We start from the raw sequence: 19,600 nt of genomic DNA on the forward strand, positions 1-19,600 counted from the left end.
TATAATAGTAATATAATGACATGTGATCACAGACCTGCCCCCTGTATGACATCACTGATATAATAGTAATATAATGACATGTGATCACAGCCCCGCCCCCTGTATGACATCACTGATATAATAGTAATATAATGACATGTGATCACAGACCCGCCCCCTGTATGACATCACCGATATAATAGTAATATAATGACATGTGATCACAGACCCGCCCCCTGTATGACATCACTGATATAATATAATAGTAATATAATGACATGTGATCACAGACCTGCCCCCTGTATGACATCACTGATATAATAGTAATATAATGACATGTGATCACAGCCCCGCCCCCTGTATGACATCACTGATATAATAGTAATAATGACATGTGATCACAGACCCGCCCCCTGTATGACATCACTGATATAATATAATAGTAATATAATGACATGTGATCACAGACCCGCCCCCTGTATGACATCACTGATATAATAGTAATATAATGACATGTGATCACAGCCCCGCCCCCTGTATGACATCACTGATATAATATAATAGTAATATGACATGTGATCACAGACCTGCCCCCTGTATGACATCACTGATATAATAGTAATATAATGACATGTGATCACAGACCCGCCCCCTGTATGACATCACTGATATAATAGTAATATAATGACATGTGATCACAGACCCGCCCCCTGTATGACATCACTGATATAATATAATAGTAATATAATGACATGTGAACACAGACCTGCCCCCTGTATGACATCACTGATATAATAGTAATATAATGACATGTGATCACAGACCCGCCCCCTGTATGACATCACTGATATAATATAATAGTAATATAATGACATGTGGTCACAGACGCGCCTCCTGTATGACATCACTGATATAATAGTAATATAATGACATGTGATCACAGACCTGCCCCCTGTATGACATCACTGATATAATAGTAATATAATGACATGTGATCACAGCCCCGCCCCCTGTATGACATCACTGATATAATAGTAATATAATGACATGTGATCACAGACCCGCCCCCTGTATGACATCACTGATATAATATAATAGTAATATGACATGTGATCACAGACCTGCCCCCTGTATGACATCACTGATATAATAGTAATACAATGACATGTGATCACAGACCCGCCCCCTGTATGACATCACCGATATAATAGTAATATAATGACATGTGATCACAGACCCGCCCCCTGTATGACATCACTGATATAATATAATAGTAATATAATGACATGTGATCACAGACCTGCCCCCTGTATGACATCACTGATATAATAGTAATATAATGACATGTGATCACAGCCCCGCCCCCTGTATGACATCACTGATATAATAGTAATAATGACATGTGATCACAGACCCGCCCCCTGTATGACATCACTGATATAATATAATAGTAATATAATGACATGTGATCACAGACCCGCCCCCTGTATGACATCACTGATATAATAGTAATATAATGACATGTGATCACAGCCCCGCCCCCTGTATGACATCACTGATATAATATAATAGTAATATAATGACATGTGAACACAGACCTGCCCCCTGTATGACATCACTGATATAATAGTAATATAATGACATGTGATCACAGACCCGCCCCCTGTATGACATCACTGATATAATATAATAGTAATATAATGACTTGTTATCACAGACCTGCCCCCTGTATGACATCACTGATATAATAGTAATATAATGACATGTGATCACAGACCCGCCCCCTGTATGACATCACTGATATAATAGTAATATAATGACATGTGATCACAGACCCGCCCCCTGTATGACATCACTGATATAATAGTAATATAATGACATGTGATCACAGACCTGCCCCCTGTATGACATCACTGATATAATAGTAATATAATGACATATGATCACAGACCCGCCCCCTGTATGACATCACTGATATAATAGTAATATAATGACATGTGATCACAGACCCGCCCCCTGTATGACATCACTGATATAATAGTAATATAATGACATGTGATCACAGACCTGCCCCCTGTATGACATCACTGATATAATAGTAATATAATGACATGTGATCACAGCACCGCCCCCTGTATGACATCACTGATATAATAGTAATATAATGACATGTGATCACAGACCCGCCCCCTGTATGACATCACTGATATAATATAATAGTAATATAATGACATGTGAACACAGACCTGCCCCCTGTATGACATCACTGATATAATAGTAATATAATGACATGTGGTCACAGACGCGCCCCCTGTATGACATCACTGATATAATAGTAATATAATGACATGTGATCACAGACCTGCCCCCTGTATGACATCACTGATATAATAGTAATATAATGACATATGATCACAGACCCGCCCCCTGTATGACATCACTGATATAATAGTAATATAATGACATGTGATCACAGACCCGCCCCCTGTATGACATCACTGATATAATAGTAATATAATGACATGTGATCACAGACCTGCCCCCTGTATGACATCACTGATATAATAGTAATATAATGACATGTGATCACAGCACCGCCCCCTGTATGACATCACTGATATAATAGTAATATAATGACATGTGATCACAGACCCGCCCCCTGTATGACATCACTGATATAATAGTAATATAATGACATGTGATCACAGCCCCGCCCCCTGTATGACATCACTGATATAATATAATAGTAATATAATGACATGTGATCACAGCCCCGCCCCCTGTATGACATCACTGATATAATAGTAATATAATGACATGTGATCACAGACCCTCCCCCTGTATGACATCACTGATATAATAGTAATATAATGACATGTGATCACAGACCCGCCCCCTGTATGACATCACTGATATATAAAAAATATAATAACACAGCCCTGCCTCCTGTTCCTGACATACACGACACACATGGCACCCCCTCCTCTGCTCTCTTACCTGCACAAAACACACATGGCGATAAAGCAGGCGGCTGGGTTGGCGATGTTGCTAAGGACGACAGAAAGGTGATATGCGTCAGCTCCATAGGGCAGGCAGCTGTAAGTCTGTACTGAGGGGAGGACACCATTGGTCAGGGCGTTGGACAGTCCCAACAGGACAAGCAGGTAGATATTCCGTGAGGTCCAGAACGTTTGCCCCACCACCCTGGCTGTGTCTTGAGGCTTCTCCTGCTCCGGCGTCCTCAGGGGGTAGGAGTCCTCAGAGCCGTTACCATCTTGGGGGACACCTGATGCCCCAAGTTCCTGCCCTGGTTCCTTTGCAACTCTTTGTCGCCAGAATATCAGGATTGCGAATGAGAGCGCAGAGACTATAAGTAGTGAGAAGAGGCCCCAGAAGTAGGAGGAGGCAGAGAAGTTCTCCTTCAGGTAGATGGGTTCAGTGCCATTTCCAGATGTGGAATTTCTGCACTCCAGCCGCCCTACTCCCTGGCCCAGTGCCAGCACGCACGGGAAGAGGGCGCTAAGGCCCTGCCCGATGAAGAAGCTTCGCACATACTGCTGTGGGAAGCTATACATGAAGGGCAGGAAGGTGACATTAGATGTGCAGCAGCCCAGTGCCAGCAGGTATGCCAGGAGAAGGTACGGCACAGCATGCTCCTCGCCGCCCACCACTACACGACGATTCCAGAACAGTGCCAGGAAGGCAGCAGCTAGCAGGCTCAGTACTTGTATGGAGCGAATTAGCCATGGCTCTGAGATACCACCGGGTCGACAGAAGCGGTGAGCAAGAGTGACAGCCAGAGGCCCAATGTTCCCAAAGGCGATGAGCATTGTCAGGTATGCCGGGAGGTTCCATCCTGCAGAAGAAAAGAAAGCTCAATGTAAGAAGCCGAAGAATGAAAGATATCCCGAGAAAGCCCAACGTGCCAACACTGAGGGGCCACAATGCCCAGTAAGAGCAAATAGTTACTACAGATCTGGATGTGACTAGAGGATAAGACATGACGTAAGAGCAGAATAGTGAGAAAAGCTCTGGAGAATAAGACATGATGTAAGAGCAGAATAGTGAGAAAAGCTCTGGAGAATAAGACATGATGTAAGAGCAGAATAGTGAGAAAAGCTCTGGAGAATAAGACATGATGTAAGAGCAGAATAGTGAGGAAAGCTCTGGAGGATAAGACATGATGTAAGAGCAGAATAGTGAGAAAAGCTCTGGAGAATAAGACATGATGTAAGAGCAGAATAGTGAGAAAAGCTCTGGAGAATAAGACATGATGTAAGAGCAGAATAGTGAGGAAAGCTCTGGAGGATAAGACATGATGTGAGAGCAGAATAGTGAGGAAAGCTCTGGAGAATAAGACATGATGTAAGAGCAGAATAGTGAGAAAAGCTCTGGAGAATAAGACATGATGTAAGAGCAGAATAGTGAGAAAAGCTCTGGAGAATAAGACATGATGTAAGAGCAGAATAGTGAGGAAAGCTCTGGAGGATAAGACATGATGTAAGAGCAGAATAGAGAGGAGAGCTCTGGAGAATAAGACATGATGTAAGAGCAGAATAGTGAGAAAAGCTCTGGAGAATAAGACATGATGTAAGGACATGATGTAAGAGCAGAATAGAGAGGAAAGCTCTGGAGAATAAGACATGATGTAAGAGCAGAATAGTGAGGAAAGCTATGGAGAATAAGACATGATGTAAGAGCAGAATAGTGAGGAAAGCTCTGGAGGATAAGACATGATGTAAGAGCAGAATAGAGAGGAAAGCTCTGGAGAATAAGACATGATGTAAGAGCAGAATAGTGAGAAAAGCTCTGGAGAATAAGACATGATGTAAGGACATGATGTAAGAGCAGAATAGAGAGGAAAGCTCTGGAGAATAAGACATGATGTAAGAGCAGAATAGTGAGGAAAGCTCTGGAGAATAAGACATGATGTAAGAGCAGAATAGAGAGGAAAGCTCTGGAGGATAAGACATGATGTAAGAGCAGAATAGTGAGAAAAGCTCTGGAGGATAAGACATGATGTAAGAGCAGAATAGTGAGAAAAGCTCTGGAGAATAAGACATGATGTAAGAGCAGAATAGTGAGAAAAGCTCTGGAGAATAAGACATGATGTAAGAGCAGAATAGTGAGGAAAGCTCTGGAGAATAAGACATGATGTAAGAGCAGAATAGTGAGAAAAGCTCTGGAGAATAAGACATGATGTAAGAGCAGAATAGTGAGGAAAGCTCTGGAGGATAAGACATGATGTAAGAGCAGAATAGTGAGGAAAGCTCTGGAGAATAAGACATGATGTAAGAGCAGAATAGTGAGAAAAGCTCTGGAGAATAAGACATGATGTAAGAGCAGAATAGTGAGGAAAGCTCTGGAGGATAAGACATGATGTAAGAGCAGAATAGAGAGGAGAGCTCTGGAGAATAAGACATGATGTAAGAGCAGAATAGTGAGAAAAGCTCTGGAGAATAAGACATGATGTAAGGACATGATGTAAGAGCAGAATAGAGAGGAAAGCTCTGGAGAATAAGACATGATGTAAGAGCAGAATAGTGAGGAAAGCTATGGAGAATAAGACATGATGTAAGAGCAGAATAGTGAGGAAAGCTCTGGAGGATAAGACATGATGTAAGAGCAGAATAGAGAGGAAAGCTCTGGAGAATAAGACATGATGTAAGAGCAGAATAGTGAGAAAAGCTCTGGAGAATAAGACATGATGTAAGGACATGATGTAAGAGCAGAATAGAGAGGAAAGCTCTGGAGAATAAGACATGATGTAAGAGCAGAATAGTGAGGAAAGCTATGGAGAATAAGACATTGTGCAAGAGCAGAATAGAGAGGAAAGCTCTGGAGAATAAGACATGATGTAAGAGCAGAATAGTGAGGAAAGCTCTGGAGAATAAGACATGATGTAAGAGCAGAATACTGAGGAAAGCTCTGGAGAATAAGACATGATGTAAGAGCAGAATAGAGAGGAGAGCTCTGGAGAATAAGACATGATGTAAGAGCAGAATAGTGAGAAAAGCTCTGGAGAATAAGACATGATGTGAGAGCAGAATAGTAAGAAAAGCTCTGGAGAATAAGACATGATGTAAGAGCAGAATTGTGAGAAAAGCTCTGGAGTATAAGACATGATGTAAGAGCAGAATAGTGAGAAAAGCTCTGGAGTATAAGACATGATGTAAGAACAGAATAGTGAGAAAAGCTCTGGAGAATAAGACATGATGTATGAGCAGAATAGTGAGGAAAGCTCTGGAGGATAAGACATGATGTAAGAGCAGAATAGTAAGAAAAGCTCTGGAGAATAAGACATGATGTAAGAGCAGAATAGTAAGAAAAGCTCTGGAGAATAAGACATGATGTAAGAGCAGAATAGTGAGGAAAGCTCTGGAGAATAAGACATGACGTAAGAGCAGAATAGTGAGGAAAGCTCTGGAGAATAAGACATGATGTAAGAGCAGAATAGTGAGGAAAGCTCTGGAGAATAAGACATGATGTAAGAGCAGAATAGTGAGGAGAGCTCTGGAGAATAAGACATGATGAAACAGGAGAATAGTGAGGAAAGCTCTGGAGAATAAGACATGATGTAAGAGTAGAATAGTGAGAAAAGCTCTGGAGAATAAGAGATGATGTAAGAGCAGAATAGTGAGGAGAGCTCTGAAGAATAAGACATGATGAAACAGGAGAATAGTGAGGAAAGCTCTGGAGAATAAGACATGATGTAAGAGTAGAATAGTGAGAAAAGCTCTGGAGAATAAGAGATGATGTAAGAGCAGAATAGTGAGAAAAGCTCTGGAGAATAAGAGACATGATGTAAGAGCAGAATAGTGAGGAAAGCTCTGGAGGATAAGACATGATGTAAGAGCAGAATAGTGAGGAAAGCTCTGGAGAATAAGACGCGATGTAACAGTAGAATAGTGAGGAAAGCTCTGGAGAATAAGAGACATGATGTAAGAGCAGAATAGTGAGGAAAGCTCTGGAGAATAAGACATGATGTAAGAGCAGAATAGTAAGAAGCTCTGGAGAATAAGACATGATGTAAGAGCAGAATATTGAGGAAAGCTCTGGAGAATAAGACATGATGTAAGAGCAGAATATTGAGGAAAGCTCTGGAGAATAAGACATGATGTAAGAGCAGAATAGTAAGAAGCTCTGGAGAATAAGACATGATGTAAGAGCAGAATAGTGAGGAAAGCTCTGGAGAATAAGACATGATGTAAGAGCAGAATAGTAAGAAAAGCTCTGGAGAATAAGACTTGATGTAAGAGCAGAATAGTGAGAAAAGCTCTGGAGAATAAGACATGATGTAAGAGCAGAATAGTGAGAAAAGCTCTGGAGAATAAGACATGATGTGAGAGCAGAATAGTGAGGAAAGCTCTGGAGAATAAGACATGATGTGAGAGCAGAATAGTGAGAAAAGCTCTGGAGAATAAGACATGATGTAACAGGAGAATAGTAAGAAAAGCTCTGGAGAATAAGACACGATGTAAGAGCAGAATAGAGAGGAAAGCTCTGGAGAATAAGACATGATGTAAGAGCAGAATAGTGAGAAAAGCTCTGGAGAATAAGACATGATGTAAGAGCAGAATAGTGAGAAAAGCTCTGGAGGATAAGACATGATGTAAGAGCAGAATAGTGAGGAAAGCTCTGGAGAATAAGACATGGTGTAAGAGCAGAATAGTGAGAAAAGCTCTGGAGAATAAGACATGATGTAAGAGCAGAATAGTGAGAAAAGCTCTGGAGAATAAGACATGATGTAAGAGCAGAATAGTGAGAAAAGCTCTGGAGAATAAGACATGATGTAAGAGCAGAATAGTGAGAAAAGCTCTGGAGAATAAGACATGATGTAACAGGAGAATAGTAAGAAAAGCTCTGGAGAATAAGACATGATGTAAGAGCAGAATAGAGAGGAAAGCTCTGGAGAATAAGACATGATGTAAGAGCAGAATAGTGAGGAAAGCTCTGGAGAATAAGACATGATGTAAGAGCAGAATAGTGAGAAAAGCTCTGGAGAATAAGACATGATGTAAGAGCAGAATAGTGAGAAAAGCTCTGGAGAATAAGACATGATGTAACAGGAGAATAGTAAGAAAAGCTCTGGAGAATAAGACATGATGTAAGAGCAGAATAGAGAGGAAAGCTCTGGAGAATAAGACATGATGTAAGAGCAGAATAGTGAGAAAAGCTCTGGAGAATAAGACATGATGTAACAGGAGAATAGTAAGAAAAGCTCTGGAGAATAAGACATGATGTAAGAGCAGAATAGAGAGGAAAGCTCTGGAGAATAAGACATGATGTAAGAGCAGAATAGTGAGAAAAGCTCTGGAGAATAAGACATGGTGTAAGAGCAGAATAGTGAGAAAAGCTCTGGAGAATAAGACATGATGTAAGAGCAGAATAGTGAGAAAAGCTCTGGAGAATAAGACATGGTGTAAGAGCAGAATAGTGAGGAAAGCTCTGGAGAAGAAGACATGATGTAAGAGCAGAATAGTGAGGAAAGCTCTGGAGAATAAGACATGATGTAAGAGCAGAATAGTGAGGAAAGCTCTGGAGAATAAGACATGGTGTAAGAGCAGAATAGTGAGGAGAGCTCTGGAGAAGAAGACATGATGTAAGAGCAGAATAGTAAGAAAAGCTCTGGAGAATAAGACATGATGTAAGAGCAGAATAGTGAGGAAAGCTCTGGAGAATAAGACATGATGTAAGAGCAGAATAGTGAGAAAAGCTCTGGAGAATAAGACATGATGTAAGAGCAGAATAGTGAGGAAAGCTCTGGAGAATAAGATATGATGTAACAGGAGAATAGTAAGAAAAGCTCTGGAGAATAAGACATGATGTAAGAGCAGAATAGAGAGGAAAGCTCTGGAGAATAAGACATGATGTAAGAGCAGAATAGTGAGAAAAGCTCTGGACGATAAGACATGATGTAAGAGCAGAATAGTGAGAAAAGCTCTGGAGGATAAGACATGATGTAAGAGCAGAATAGTGAGGAAAGCTCTGGAGAATAAGACAGGATGTAAGAGCAGAATAGTAAGAAAAGCTCTGGAGAATAAGAGACATGATGTAAGAGCAGAATAGTGAGGAAAGCTCTGGAGAATAAGACATGATGTAAGAGCAGAATAGTAAGAAGCTCTGGAGAATAAGACATGATGTAAGAGCAGAATATTGAGGAAAGCTCTGGAGAATAAGACATGATGTAAGAGCAGAATATTGAGGAAAGCTCTGGAGAATAAGACATGATGTAAGAGCAGAATAGTAAGAAGCTCTGGAGAATAAGACATGATGTAAGAGCAGAATAGTGAGGAAAGCTCTGGAGAATAAGACATGATGTAAGAGCAGAATAGTAAGAAAAGCTCTGGAGAATAAGACTTGATGTAAGAGCAGAATAGTGAGAAAAGCTCTGGAGAATAAGACATGATGTAAGAGCAGAATAGTGAGAAAAGCTCTGGAGAATAAGACATGATGTGAGAGCAGAATAGTGAGGAAAGCTCTGGAGAATAAGACATGATGTGAGAGCAGAATAGTGAGAAAAGCTCTGGAGAATAAGACATGATGTAACAGGAGAATAGTAAGAAAAGCTCTGGAGAATAAGACACGATGTAAGAGCAGAATAGAGAGGAAAGCTCTGGAGAATAAGACATGATGTAAGAGCAGAATAGTGAGAAAAGCTCTGGAGAATAAGACATGATGTAAGAGCAGAATAGTGAGAAAAGCTCTGGAGGATAAGACATGATGTAAGAGCAGAATAGTGAGGAAAGCTCTGGAGAATAAGACATGGTGTAAGAGCAGAATAGTGAGAAAAGCTCTGGAGAATAAGACATGATGTAAGAGCAGAATAGTGAGAAAAGCTCTGGAGAATAAGACATGATGTAAGAGCAGAATAGTGAGAAAAGCTCTGGAGAATAAGACATGATGTAAGAGCAGAATAGTGAGAAAAGCTCTGGAGAATAAGACATGATGTAACAGGAGAATAGTAAGAAAAGCTCTGGAGAATAAGACATGATGTAAGAGCAGAATAGAGAGGAAAGCTCTGGAGAATAAGACATGATGTAAGAGCAGAATAGTGAGGAAAGCTCTGGAGAATAAGACATGATGTAAGAGCAGAATAGTGAGAAAAGCTCTGGAGAATAAGACATGATGTAAGAGCAGAATAGTGAGAAAAGCTCTGGAGAATAAGACATGATGTAACAGGAGAATAGTAAGAAAAGCTCTGGAGAATAAGACATGATGTAAGAGCAGAATAGAGAGGAAAGCTCTGGAGAATAAGACATGATGTAAGAGCAGAATAGTGAGAAAAGCTCTGGAGAATAAGACATGATGTAACAGGAGAATAGTAAGAAAAGCTCTGGAGAATAAGACATGATGTAAGAGCAGAATAGAGAGGAAAGCTCTGGAGAATAAGACATGATGTAAGAGCAGAATAGTGAGAAAAGCTCTGGAGAATAAGACATGGTGTAAGAGCAGAATAGTGAGAAAAGCTCTGGAGAATAAGACATGATGTAAGAGCAGAATAGTGAGAAAAGCTCTGGAGAATAAGACATGGTGTAAGAGCAGAATAGTGAGGAAAGCTCTGGAGAAGAAGACATGATGTAAGAGCAGAATAGTGAGGAAAGCTCTGGAGAATAAGACATGATGTAAGAGCAGAATAGTGAGGAAAGCTCTGGAGAATAAGACATGGTGTAAGAGCAGAATAGTGAGGAGAGCTCTGGAGAAGAAGACATGATGTAAGAGCAGAATAGTAAGAAAAGCTCTGGAGAATAAGACATGATGTAAGAGCAGAATAGTGAGGAAAGCTCTGGAGAATAAGACATGATGTAAGAGCAGAATAGTGAGAAAAGCTCTGGAGAATAAGACATGATGTAAGAGCAGAATAGTGAGGAAAGCTCTGGAGAATAAGATATGATGTAACAGGAGAATAGTAAGAAAAGCTCTGGAGAATAAGACATGATGTAAGAGCAGAATAGAGAGGAAAGCTCTGGAGAATAAGACATGATGTAAGAGCAGAATAGTGAGAAAAGCTCTGGACGATAAGACATGATGTAAGAGCAGAATAGTGAGAAAAGCTCTGGAGGATAAGACATGATGTAAGAGCAGAATAGTGAGGAAAGCTCTGGAGAATAAGACAGGATGTAAGAGCAGAATAGTAAGAAAAGCTCTGGAGAATAAGACATGATATAAGAGCAGAATAGTGAGGAAAGCTCTGGAGAATAAGACATGATGAAACAGGAGAATAGTGAGGAAAGCTCTGGAGAATAAGACATGATGTAAGAGCAGAATAGTGAGGAAAGCTCTGGAGAATAAGACATGATGAAACAGGAGAATAGTGAGAAAAGCTCTGGAGAATAAGACATGATGTAAGAGTAGAATAGTGAGGAAAGCTCTGGAGGATAAGACATGATGTAAGAGCAGAATAGTGAGAAAAGCTCTGGAGAATAAGACATGATGTAAGAGCAGAATAGTGAGGAAAGCTCTGGAGAATAAGACATGATGTAAGAGCAGAATAGTGAGAAAAGCTCTGGAGAATAAGACATGATGTAAGAGCAGAATAGTGAGGAAAGCTCTGGAGAATAAGACATGATGTAACAGGAGAATAGTAAGAAAAGCTCTGGAGAATAAGACATGATGTAAGAGCAAAATAGAGAGGAAAGCTCTGGAGAATAAGACATGATGTAAGAGCAGAATAGTGAGAAAAGCTCTGGAGAATAAGACATGGTGTAAGAGCAGAATAGTGAGAAAAGCTCTGGAGGATAAGACATGATGTAAGAGCAGAATAGTGAGGAAAGCTCTGGAGAATAAGACATGGTGTAAGAGCAGAATAGTGAGAAAAGCTCTGGAGAATAAGACATGATGTAAGAGCAGAATAGTGAGAAAAGCTCTGGAGGATAAGACATGATGTAAGAGCAGAATAGTGAGGAAAGCTCTGGAGGATAAGACATGATGTAAGAGCAGAATAGTAAGAAAAGCTCTGGAGAATAAGACATGATGTAAGAGCAGAATAGAGAGGAAAGCTCTGGAGGATAAGACATGGTGTAAGAGCAGAATAGTGAGAAAAGCTCTGGAGAATAAGACATGATGTAAGAGCAGAATAGTGAGGAAAGCTCTGGAGAATAAGACATGGTGTAAGAGCAGAATAGTGAGAAAAGCTCTGGAGAATAAGACATGATGTAAGAGCAGAATAGTGAGGAAAGCTCTGGAGAATAAGACATGATGTAAGAGCAGAATAGTGAGAAAAGCTCTGGAGAATAAGACATGATGTAAGAGCAGAATAGTGAGGAAAGCTCTGGAGAATAAGACAGGATGTAAGAGCAGAATAGTAAGGAAAGCTCTGGAGAATAAGACATGATGTAACAGGAGAATAGTAAGAAAAGCTCTGGAGAATAAGACATGATGTAACAGGAGAATAGTGAGGAAAGCTCTGGAGAATAAGACATGATGTAACAGGAGAATAGTGAGGAAAGCACTGGTAGAATAAGACATGATGTAAGAGCAGAATAGTAAGAAAAGCTCTGGAGAATAAGACGTGATGTAAGAGCAGAATAGTAAGAAAAGCTCTGGAGAATAAGACATGATGTAAGAGCAGAATAGTGAGGAAAGCTCTGGAGAATAAGACATGATGTAAGAGCAGAATAGTGAGAAAAGCTCTGGAGAATAAGACGTGATGTAAGAGCAGAATAGTAAGAAAAGCTCTGGAGAATAAGACATGATGTAAGAGCAGAATAGTGAGGTAACCTCTGGAGAGTAAGACATGATGTAAGAGCAGAATAGTAAGAAAAGCTCTGGAGAATAAGACATGATGTAAGAGCAGAATAGTGAGAAAAGCTCTGGAGAATAAGACATGATGTAAGAGCAGAATAGTGAGAAAAGCTCTGGAGAATAAGACATGATGTAAGAGCAGAATAGTGAGGAAAGCTCTGGAGGGGAATAGTGAGGGACAGTTTACACTTGTGCTCAGCATGACATTACTTGGGCCGTTCTCTACAGGTCTGGTCACAATCTGCCTTATCAGTCACTAGTGATAATTTAAACACTACTAACACTAACAAAAGCAGGTATAAATAGCTAAAGTTACTAAAATAGGATATAAAATCCTCCAAAAACCGGTAATGCACCTGCCCAAATATAATATTTGCTAATATAATGCACTCCCATAAACATACAATATTACAGAAACAAATGGAGTCATTTATAGAAAATACAATATAAACTTTATACATACACATAAAATACAAAAAAAACGGAGGATTTCCACCAAGATGGAGGAAAGAACAGCAAGATAGGTGACTCCTCATTACAAAAAGGAGCTAATACAACATAAAATGCAATAGGTAGAACCCTAACATAAAATATAGCAGGACAAGTATAAACATGTGTCCAAAAGGACTACAAGGCAAAGCAATGCTAGTAATAAAAACATACTGAGTCTCAAAATGTTCCAGGGTAACCTTAGGGGACACCACCCCAACGCTGCGTTTTGGGATCAAAGCCTTTGTCTTTCTATATTCTTTGTTATGGTTCTACCTTTTGCATATTATGTCTTATTAGCTCCTTTTTGTACCAGTGATAATTTGCGGTAAGGTGTCACCCTCTAGTGGCCCTAGCCTGCAGTGCGACTCCTCTCCTGGTCCCAATAAAGAACCTCTTATATTTAAAAGTTTTTATCATGCAGCAGAATAAAGCTCCTATAAAGCTTAAAAATTGAGCGATGACTGCAAAAACCCCAACATCCACAGCCCCCATTACAGAGGAGATGTATGGAGAACAGAGATCACCCTGAATAACAATGAAGCCAATTTCCAAGGACTACACAACCCCCTCACCGGTCATCAGCCAGGGCCCCCAAACCATGGTTTAAACAATCTCCCATTAAGAGCAACACAGGACTCCTTGAGAGATGAGCCTACCTTCTGGGAGCTCATTCACCACAACCGGAAGCTCCACCCACAAGGAGTTTACAGACACCCAGGAGCCCATCCCAAAGAGGGCGACAAGGATGTGCGTGAGGAGAGAATGGCCGGTCACCTCCATATTCTCAGCTCTGAAAGAGAAGAAACAGAACGGTGAGGAGGAAAAGAACAGACAAGCTCCCCCAATCTAATCTATACCCCAGTCCTCTCCTCTACAGATCCCCCCCAATCTAATCTATACCCCAGTCCTCTCCTCTACAGATCCCCCCCAATCTAATCTATACCCCAGTCCTCTCCTCTACAGATCCCCCCAATCTAATCTATACCCCAGTCCTCTCCTCTACAGATCCCCAATCTAATCTATACCCCAGTCCTCTCCTCTACAGATCCCCCAATCTAATCTATACCCCAGTCCTCTCCTCTACAGATCCCCCAATCTATACCCCAGTCCTCTCCTCTACAGATCCCCCCCAATCTAATCTATACCCCAGTCCTCTCCTCTACAGATCCCCCCAATCTAATCTATACCCCAGTCCTCTCCTCTACAGATCCCCAATCTAATCTATACCCCAGTCCTCTCCTCTACAGATCCCCAATCTACTCTATACCCCAGTCCTCTCCTCTACAGATCCCCCAATCTAATCTATACCCCAGTCCTCTCCTCTACAGATCCCCCCAATCTAATCTATACCCCAGTCCTCTCCTCTACAGATCCCCCCCAATCTAATCTATACCCCAGTCCTCTCCTCTACAGATCCCCCCAATCTAATCTATACCCCAGTCCTCTCCTCTACAGATCCCCAATCTAATCTATACCCCAGTCCTCTCCTCTACAGATCCCCCCAATCTAATCTATACCCCAGTCCTCTCCTCTACAGATCCCCCCCAATCTAATCTATACCCCAGTCCTCTCCTCTACAGATCCCCCCAATCTAATCTATACCCCAGTCCTCTCCTCTACAGATCCCCCCAATCTAATCTATACCCCAGTCCTCTCCTCTACAGATCCCCAATCTAATCTATACCCCAGTCCTCTCCTCTACAGATCCCCCAATCTAATCTATACCCCAGTCATCTCCTCTACAGATCCCCCCCAATCTAATCTATACCCCAGTCCTCTCCTCTACAGATCCCTCAATCTAATCTATACCCCAGTCCTCTCCTCTACAGATCCCCAATCTAATCTATACCCCAGTCCTCTCCTCTACAGATCCCCAATCTAATCTATACCCCAATCCTCTCCTCTACAGATCCCCCAATCTAATCTATACCCCAGTCCTCTCCTCTACAGATCCCCCAATCTAATCTATACCCCAGTCCTCTCCTCTACAGATCCCCAATCTAATCTATACCCCAGTCCTCTCCTCTACAGATCCCCCAATCTAATCTATACCCCAGTCCTCTCCTCTACAGATCCCCAATCTAATCTATACCCCAGTCCTCTCCTCTACAGATCCCCCCAATCTAATCTATACCCCAGTCCTCTCCTCTACAGATCCCCCCAATCTAATCTATACCCCAGTCCTCTCCTCTACAGATCCCCCCCAATCTAATCTATACCCCAGTCCTCTCCTCTACAGATCCCCCCAATCTAATCTATACCCCAGTCCTCTCCTCTACAGATCCCCCAATCTAATCTATACCCCAGTCCTCTCCTCTACAGATCCCCCCAATCTAATCTATACCCCAGTCCTCTCCTCTACAGATCCCCCAATCTAATCTATACCCCAGTCCTCTCCTCTACAGATCCCCCCAATCTAATCTATACCCCAGTCCTCTCCTCTACAGATCCCCCCAATCTAATCTATACCCCAGTCCTCTCCTCTACAGATCCCCCCAATCTAATCTATACCCCAGTCCTCTCCTCTACAGATCCCCCCAATCTAATCTATACCCCAGTCCTCTCCTCTACAGATCCCCCAATCTATACCCCAGTCCTCTCCTCTACAGATCCCCCCAATCTAATCTATACCCCAGTCCTCTCCTCTACAGATCCCCCCCAATCTAATCTATACCCCAGTCCTCTCCTCTACAGATCCCCCAATCTAATCTATACCCCAGTCCTCCCCTCTACAGATCCCCCAATCTAATCTATACCCCAGTCCTCTCCTCTACAGATCCCCCCAATCTAATCTATACCCCAGTCCTCTCCTCTACAGATCCCCCAATCTAATCTATACCCCAGTCCTCTCCTCTACAGATCCCCCAATCTAATCTATACCCCAATCCTCTCCTCTACAGATCCCCCAATCTAATCTATACCCCAGTCCTCTCCTCTACAGATCCCCAAATCTATACCCCAGTCCTCTCCTCTACAGATCCCCCAATCTATACCCCAGTCCTCTCCTCTACAGATCCCCCCAATCTAATCTATACCCCAGTCCTCTCCTCTACAGATCCCCAATCTAATCTATACCCCAGTCCTCTCCTCTACAGATCCCCCAATCTAATCTATACCCCAGTCCTCTCCTCTACAGATCCCCCAATCTAATCTATACACCAGTCCTCTCCTCATCCCCCCCAATCTAATCTATACCCCAGTCCTCTCCTCTACACATCCCCTCCAATCTAATCTATACCCCAGTCCTCTCCTCTACACATCCCCCCCCCAATCTAATCTATACCCCAGTCCTCTCCTCTACACATCCCCCTCAATCTAATCTATACCCCTGTCCTCTCCTCTACACATCCCCCCCAATCTAATCTATACCCCAGTCCTCTCCTCTACAGATCCCCCACTCTAATATATACCCCAGTCCTCTCCTCTACAGATCCCCCCAATCTAATCTATACCCCAGTCCTCTCCTCTACAGATCCCCCCCCAATCTAATCTATACCCCAGTCCTCTCCTCTACAGATCCCCCCCAATCTAATCTATACCCCAGTCCTCTCCTCTACAGATCCCCCAATCTAATCTATACCCCAGTCCTCTCCTCTACAGATCCCCCCCAATCGAATCTATACCCCAGTCCTCTCCTCTACAGATCCCCAATCTAATCTATACCCCAGTCCTCTCCTCTACAGATCCCCCAATATAATCTATACCCCAGTCCTCTCCTCTACAGATCCCCCCAATCTAATCTATACCCCAGTCCTCTCCTCTACAGATCCCCCCCAATCTAATCTATACCCCGGTCCTCTCCTCTACAGATCCCCAATCTAATCTATACCCCGGTCCTCTCCTCTACAGATCCCCCCCAATCTAATCTATACCCCAGTCCTCTCCTCTACAGATCCCCCAATCTAATCTATACCCCAGTCCTCTCCTCTACAGATCTCCCAATCTAATCTATACCCCAGTCCTCTCCTCTACAGATCCCCCCAATCTAATCTATACCCCAGTCCTCTCCTCTACAGATCCCCCCAATTTAATCTATACCACAGTCCTCTCCTATACACATCCCCCCCAATCTAATCTATACCCCAGTCCTCTCCTCTACAGATCCCCAATCTAATCTATACCCCAATCCTCTCCTCTACAGATCCCCAATCTAATCTATACCCCAGTTCTCTCCTCTACAGATCCCCCAATCTAATCTATACCCCAGTCCTCTCCTCTACAGATCCCCCCAATCTAATCTATACCCCAGTCCTCTCCTCTACACATCCCCCCCAATCTAATCTATACCCCAGTCCTCTCCTCTACAGATCCGCCAATCTAATCTATACCCCAATCCTCTCCTCTACAGATCCCCAATCTAATCTATACCCCAGTCCTCTCCTCTGCAGATCCCCCAATCTAATCTATACCCCAGTCCTCTCCTCTACAGATCCCCCCCAATCTAATCTATACCCCAGTCCTCTCCTCTACACATCCCCCCAATCTAATCTATACCCCAGTCCTCTCCTCTACAGATCCCCCAATCTAATCTATACCCCAGTCCTCTCCTCTACAGATCCCCCCAATCTAATCTATACCCCAGTCCTCTCCTCTACAGATCCCCCCAAATCTAATCTATACCCCAGTCCTCTCCTCTACAGATCCCCCAATCTAATCTATACCCCAGTCCTGTCCTCTACAGATCCCCCAATCTAATCTATACCCCAGTCCTCTCCTCTACAGATCCCCCCCAATCTAATCTATACCCCAGTCCTCTCCTCTACAGATCCCCCCCCAATGTAATCTATACCCCAGTCCTCTCCTCTACAGATCCCCCCCAATCTAATCTATACCCCAGTCCTCTCCTCTACACATCCCCCAATCTAATCTATACCCCAGTCCTCCCCTCTACAGATCCCCCAATCTAATCTATACCCCAGTCCTCTCCTCTACAGATCCACCAATCTAATCTATACCCCAGTCCTCTCCTCTACAGATCCCCCAATCTAATCTATACCCCAGTCCTCTCCTCTACAGATCCCCCCCAATCTAATCTATACCCCAGTCCTCTCCTCTACAGATCCCCCAATCTAATCTATACCCCAGTCCTCTCCTCTACAGATCCCCCCCCAATCTAATCTATACCCCAGTCCTCTCCTCTACAGATCCCCCAATCTAATCTATACACCAGTCCTCTCTTCTACAGATCCCCCAATCTAATCTATACCCCAGTCCTCTCCTCTACAGATCCCCCAATCTAATCTATACCCCAGTCCTCTCCTCTACAGATCCCCCAATCTAATCTATACCCCAGTCCTCTCCTCTACAGATCCCCCCAATCTAATCTATACCACAGTCCTCTCCTCTACAGATCCCCCCCAATCTAATCTATGCCCCAGTCCTCTCCTCTACAGATCCCCCCCCCCAATCTAATCTATACCCCAGTCCTCTCCTCTACAGATCCCCCCAATCTAATCTATACCCCAGTCCTCTCCTCTACAGATCCCCCCAATCTAATCTATACCCCAGTCCTCTCCTCTACAGATCCCCAATCTAATCTATACCCCAGTCCTCTCCTCTACAGATCCCCCCAATCTAATCTATACCCCAGTCCTCTCCTCTACAGATCCCCAAATCTAATCTATACACCAGTCCTCTCCTCTACACATCCCCCCCAATCTAATCTATACCCCAGTCCTCTCCTCTACAGATCCCCCAATCTAATCTATACCCCAGTCCTCTCCTCTACAGATCCCCCCCAATCTAATCTATACCCCAGTCCTCTCCTCTACAGATCCCCAATCTAATCTATACCCCAGTCCTCTCCTCTACAGATCCACCAATCTAATCTATACCCCAGTCCTCTCCTCTACAGATCCCCCCAATCTAATCTATACCCCAGTCCTCTCCTCTACAGATCCCCCAATCTAATCTATATCCCAGTCCTCTCCTCTACAGATCCCCCAATCTTTACCCCAGTCCTCTCCTCTACAGATCCCCCAATCTATACCCCAGTCCTCTCCTCTACAGATCCCCCAATCTAATCTATACCCCAGTCCTCTCCTCTACACATCCACCAATCTAATCTATACCTCAGTCCTCTCCTCTACAGATCCCCCAATCTAATCTATACCCCAGTCCTCTCCTCTACAGATCCCCCCAATCTAATCTATACCCCAGTCCTCTCCTCTACAGATCCCCCAATCTAATATATACCCCAGTCCTCTCCTCTACAGATCCCCCAATCTATACCCCAGTCCTCTCCTCTACAGATCCCCCCAATCTAATCTATACCCCAGTCCTCTCCTCTACAGATCCCCCCAATCTAATCTATACCCCAGTCCTCTCCTCTACAGATCCCCCCAATCTAATCTATACCCCAGTCCTCTCCTCTACAGATCCCCCA

The 19,600-nt window shown here is 42.9% G+C and overlaps 1 protein-coding gene across 1 annotated transcript in view; it reads right to left on the reverse strand.

Moving 5' to 3' along the window:
* The window catches only part of LOC130328481 (solute carrier family 52, riboflavin transporter, member 2-like), a 64,823-nt gene that overhangs the window by 22,714 nt on the left and 22,509 nt on the right, over positions 1-19,600 (reverse strand). The window contains exons 2-3 of the mRNA XM_056553465.1: positions 13,872-14,005; positions 2,977-3,835 (exon numbers count right to left, since the gene is read on the reverse strand). Of these exons, the coding sequence (XP_056409440.1) occupies positions 2,977-3,835; positions 13,872-13,995 (983 nt within the window). The 5' untranslated portion in view covers positions 13,996-14,005. The remainder of the gene's footprint in view (positions 1-2,976; positions 3,836-13,871; positions 14,006-19,600) is intronic.

This window comes from Hyla sarda, unplaced genomic scaffold, assembly GCF_029499605.1.
Source record: "Hyla sarda isolate aHylSar1 unplaced genomic scaffold, aHylSar1.hap1 scaffold_308, whole genome shotgun sequence".
Classification (NCBI taxonomy): Eukaryota; Metazoa; Chordata; class Amphibia; order Anura; family Hylidae; genus Hyla; species Hyla sarda.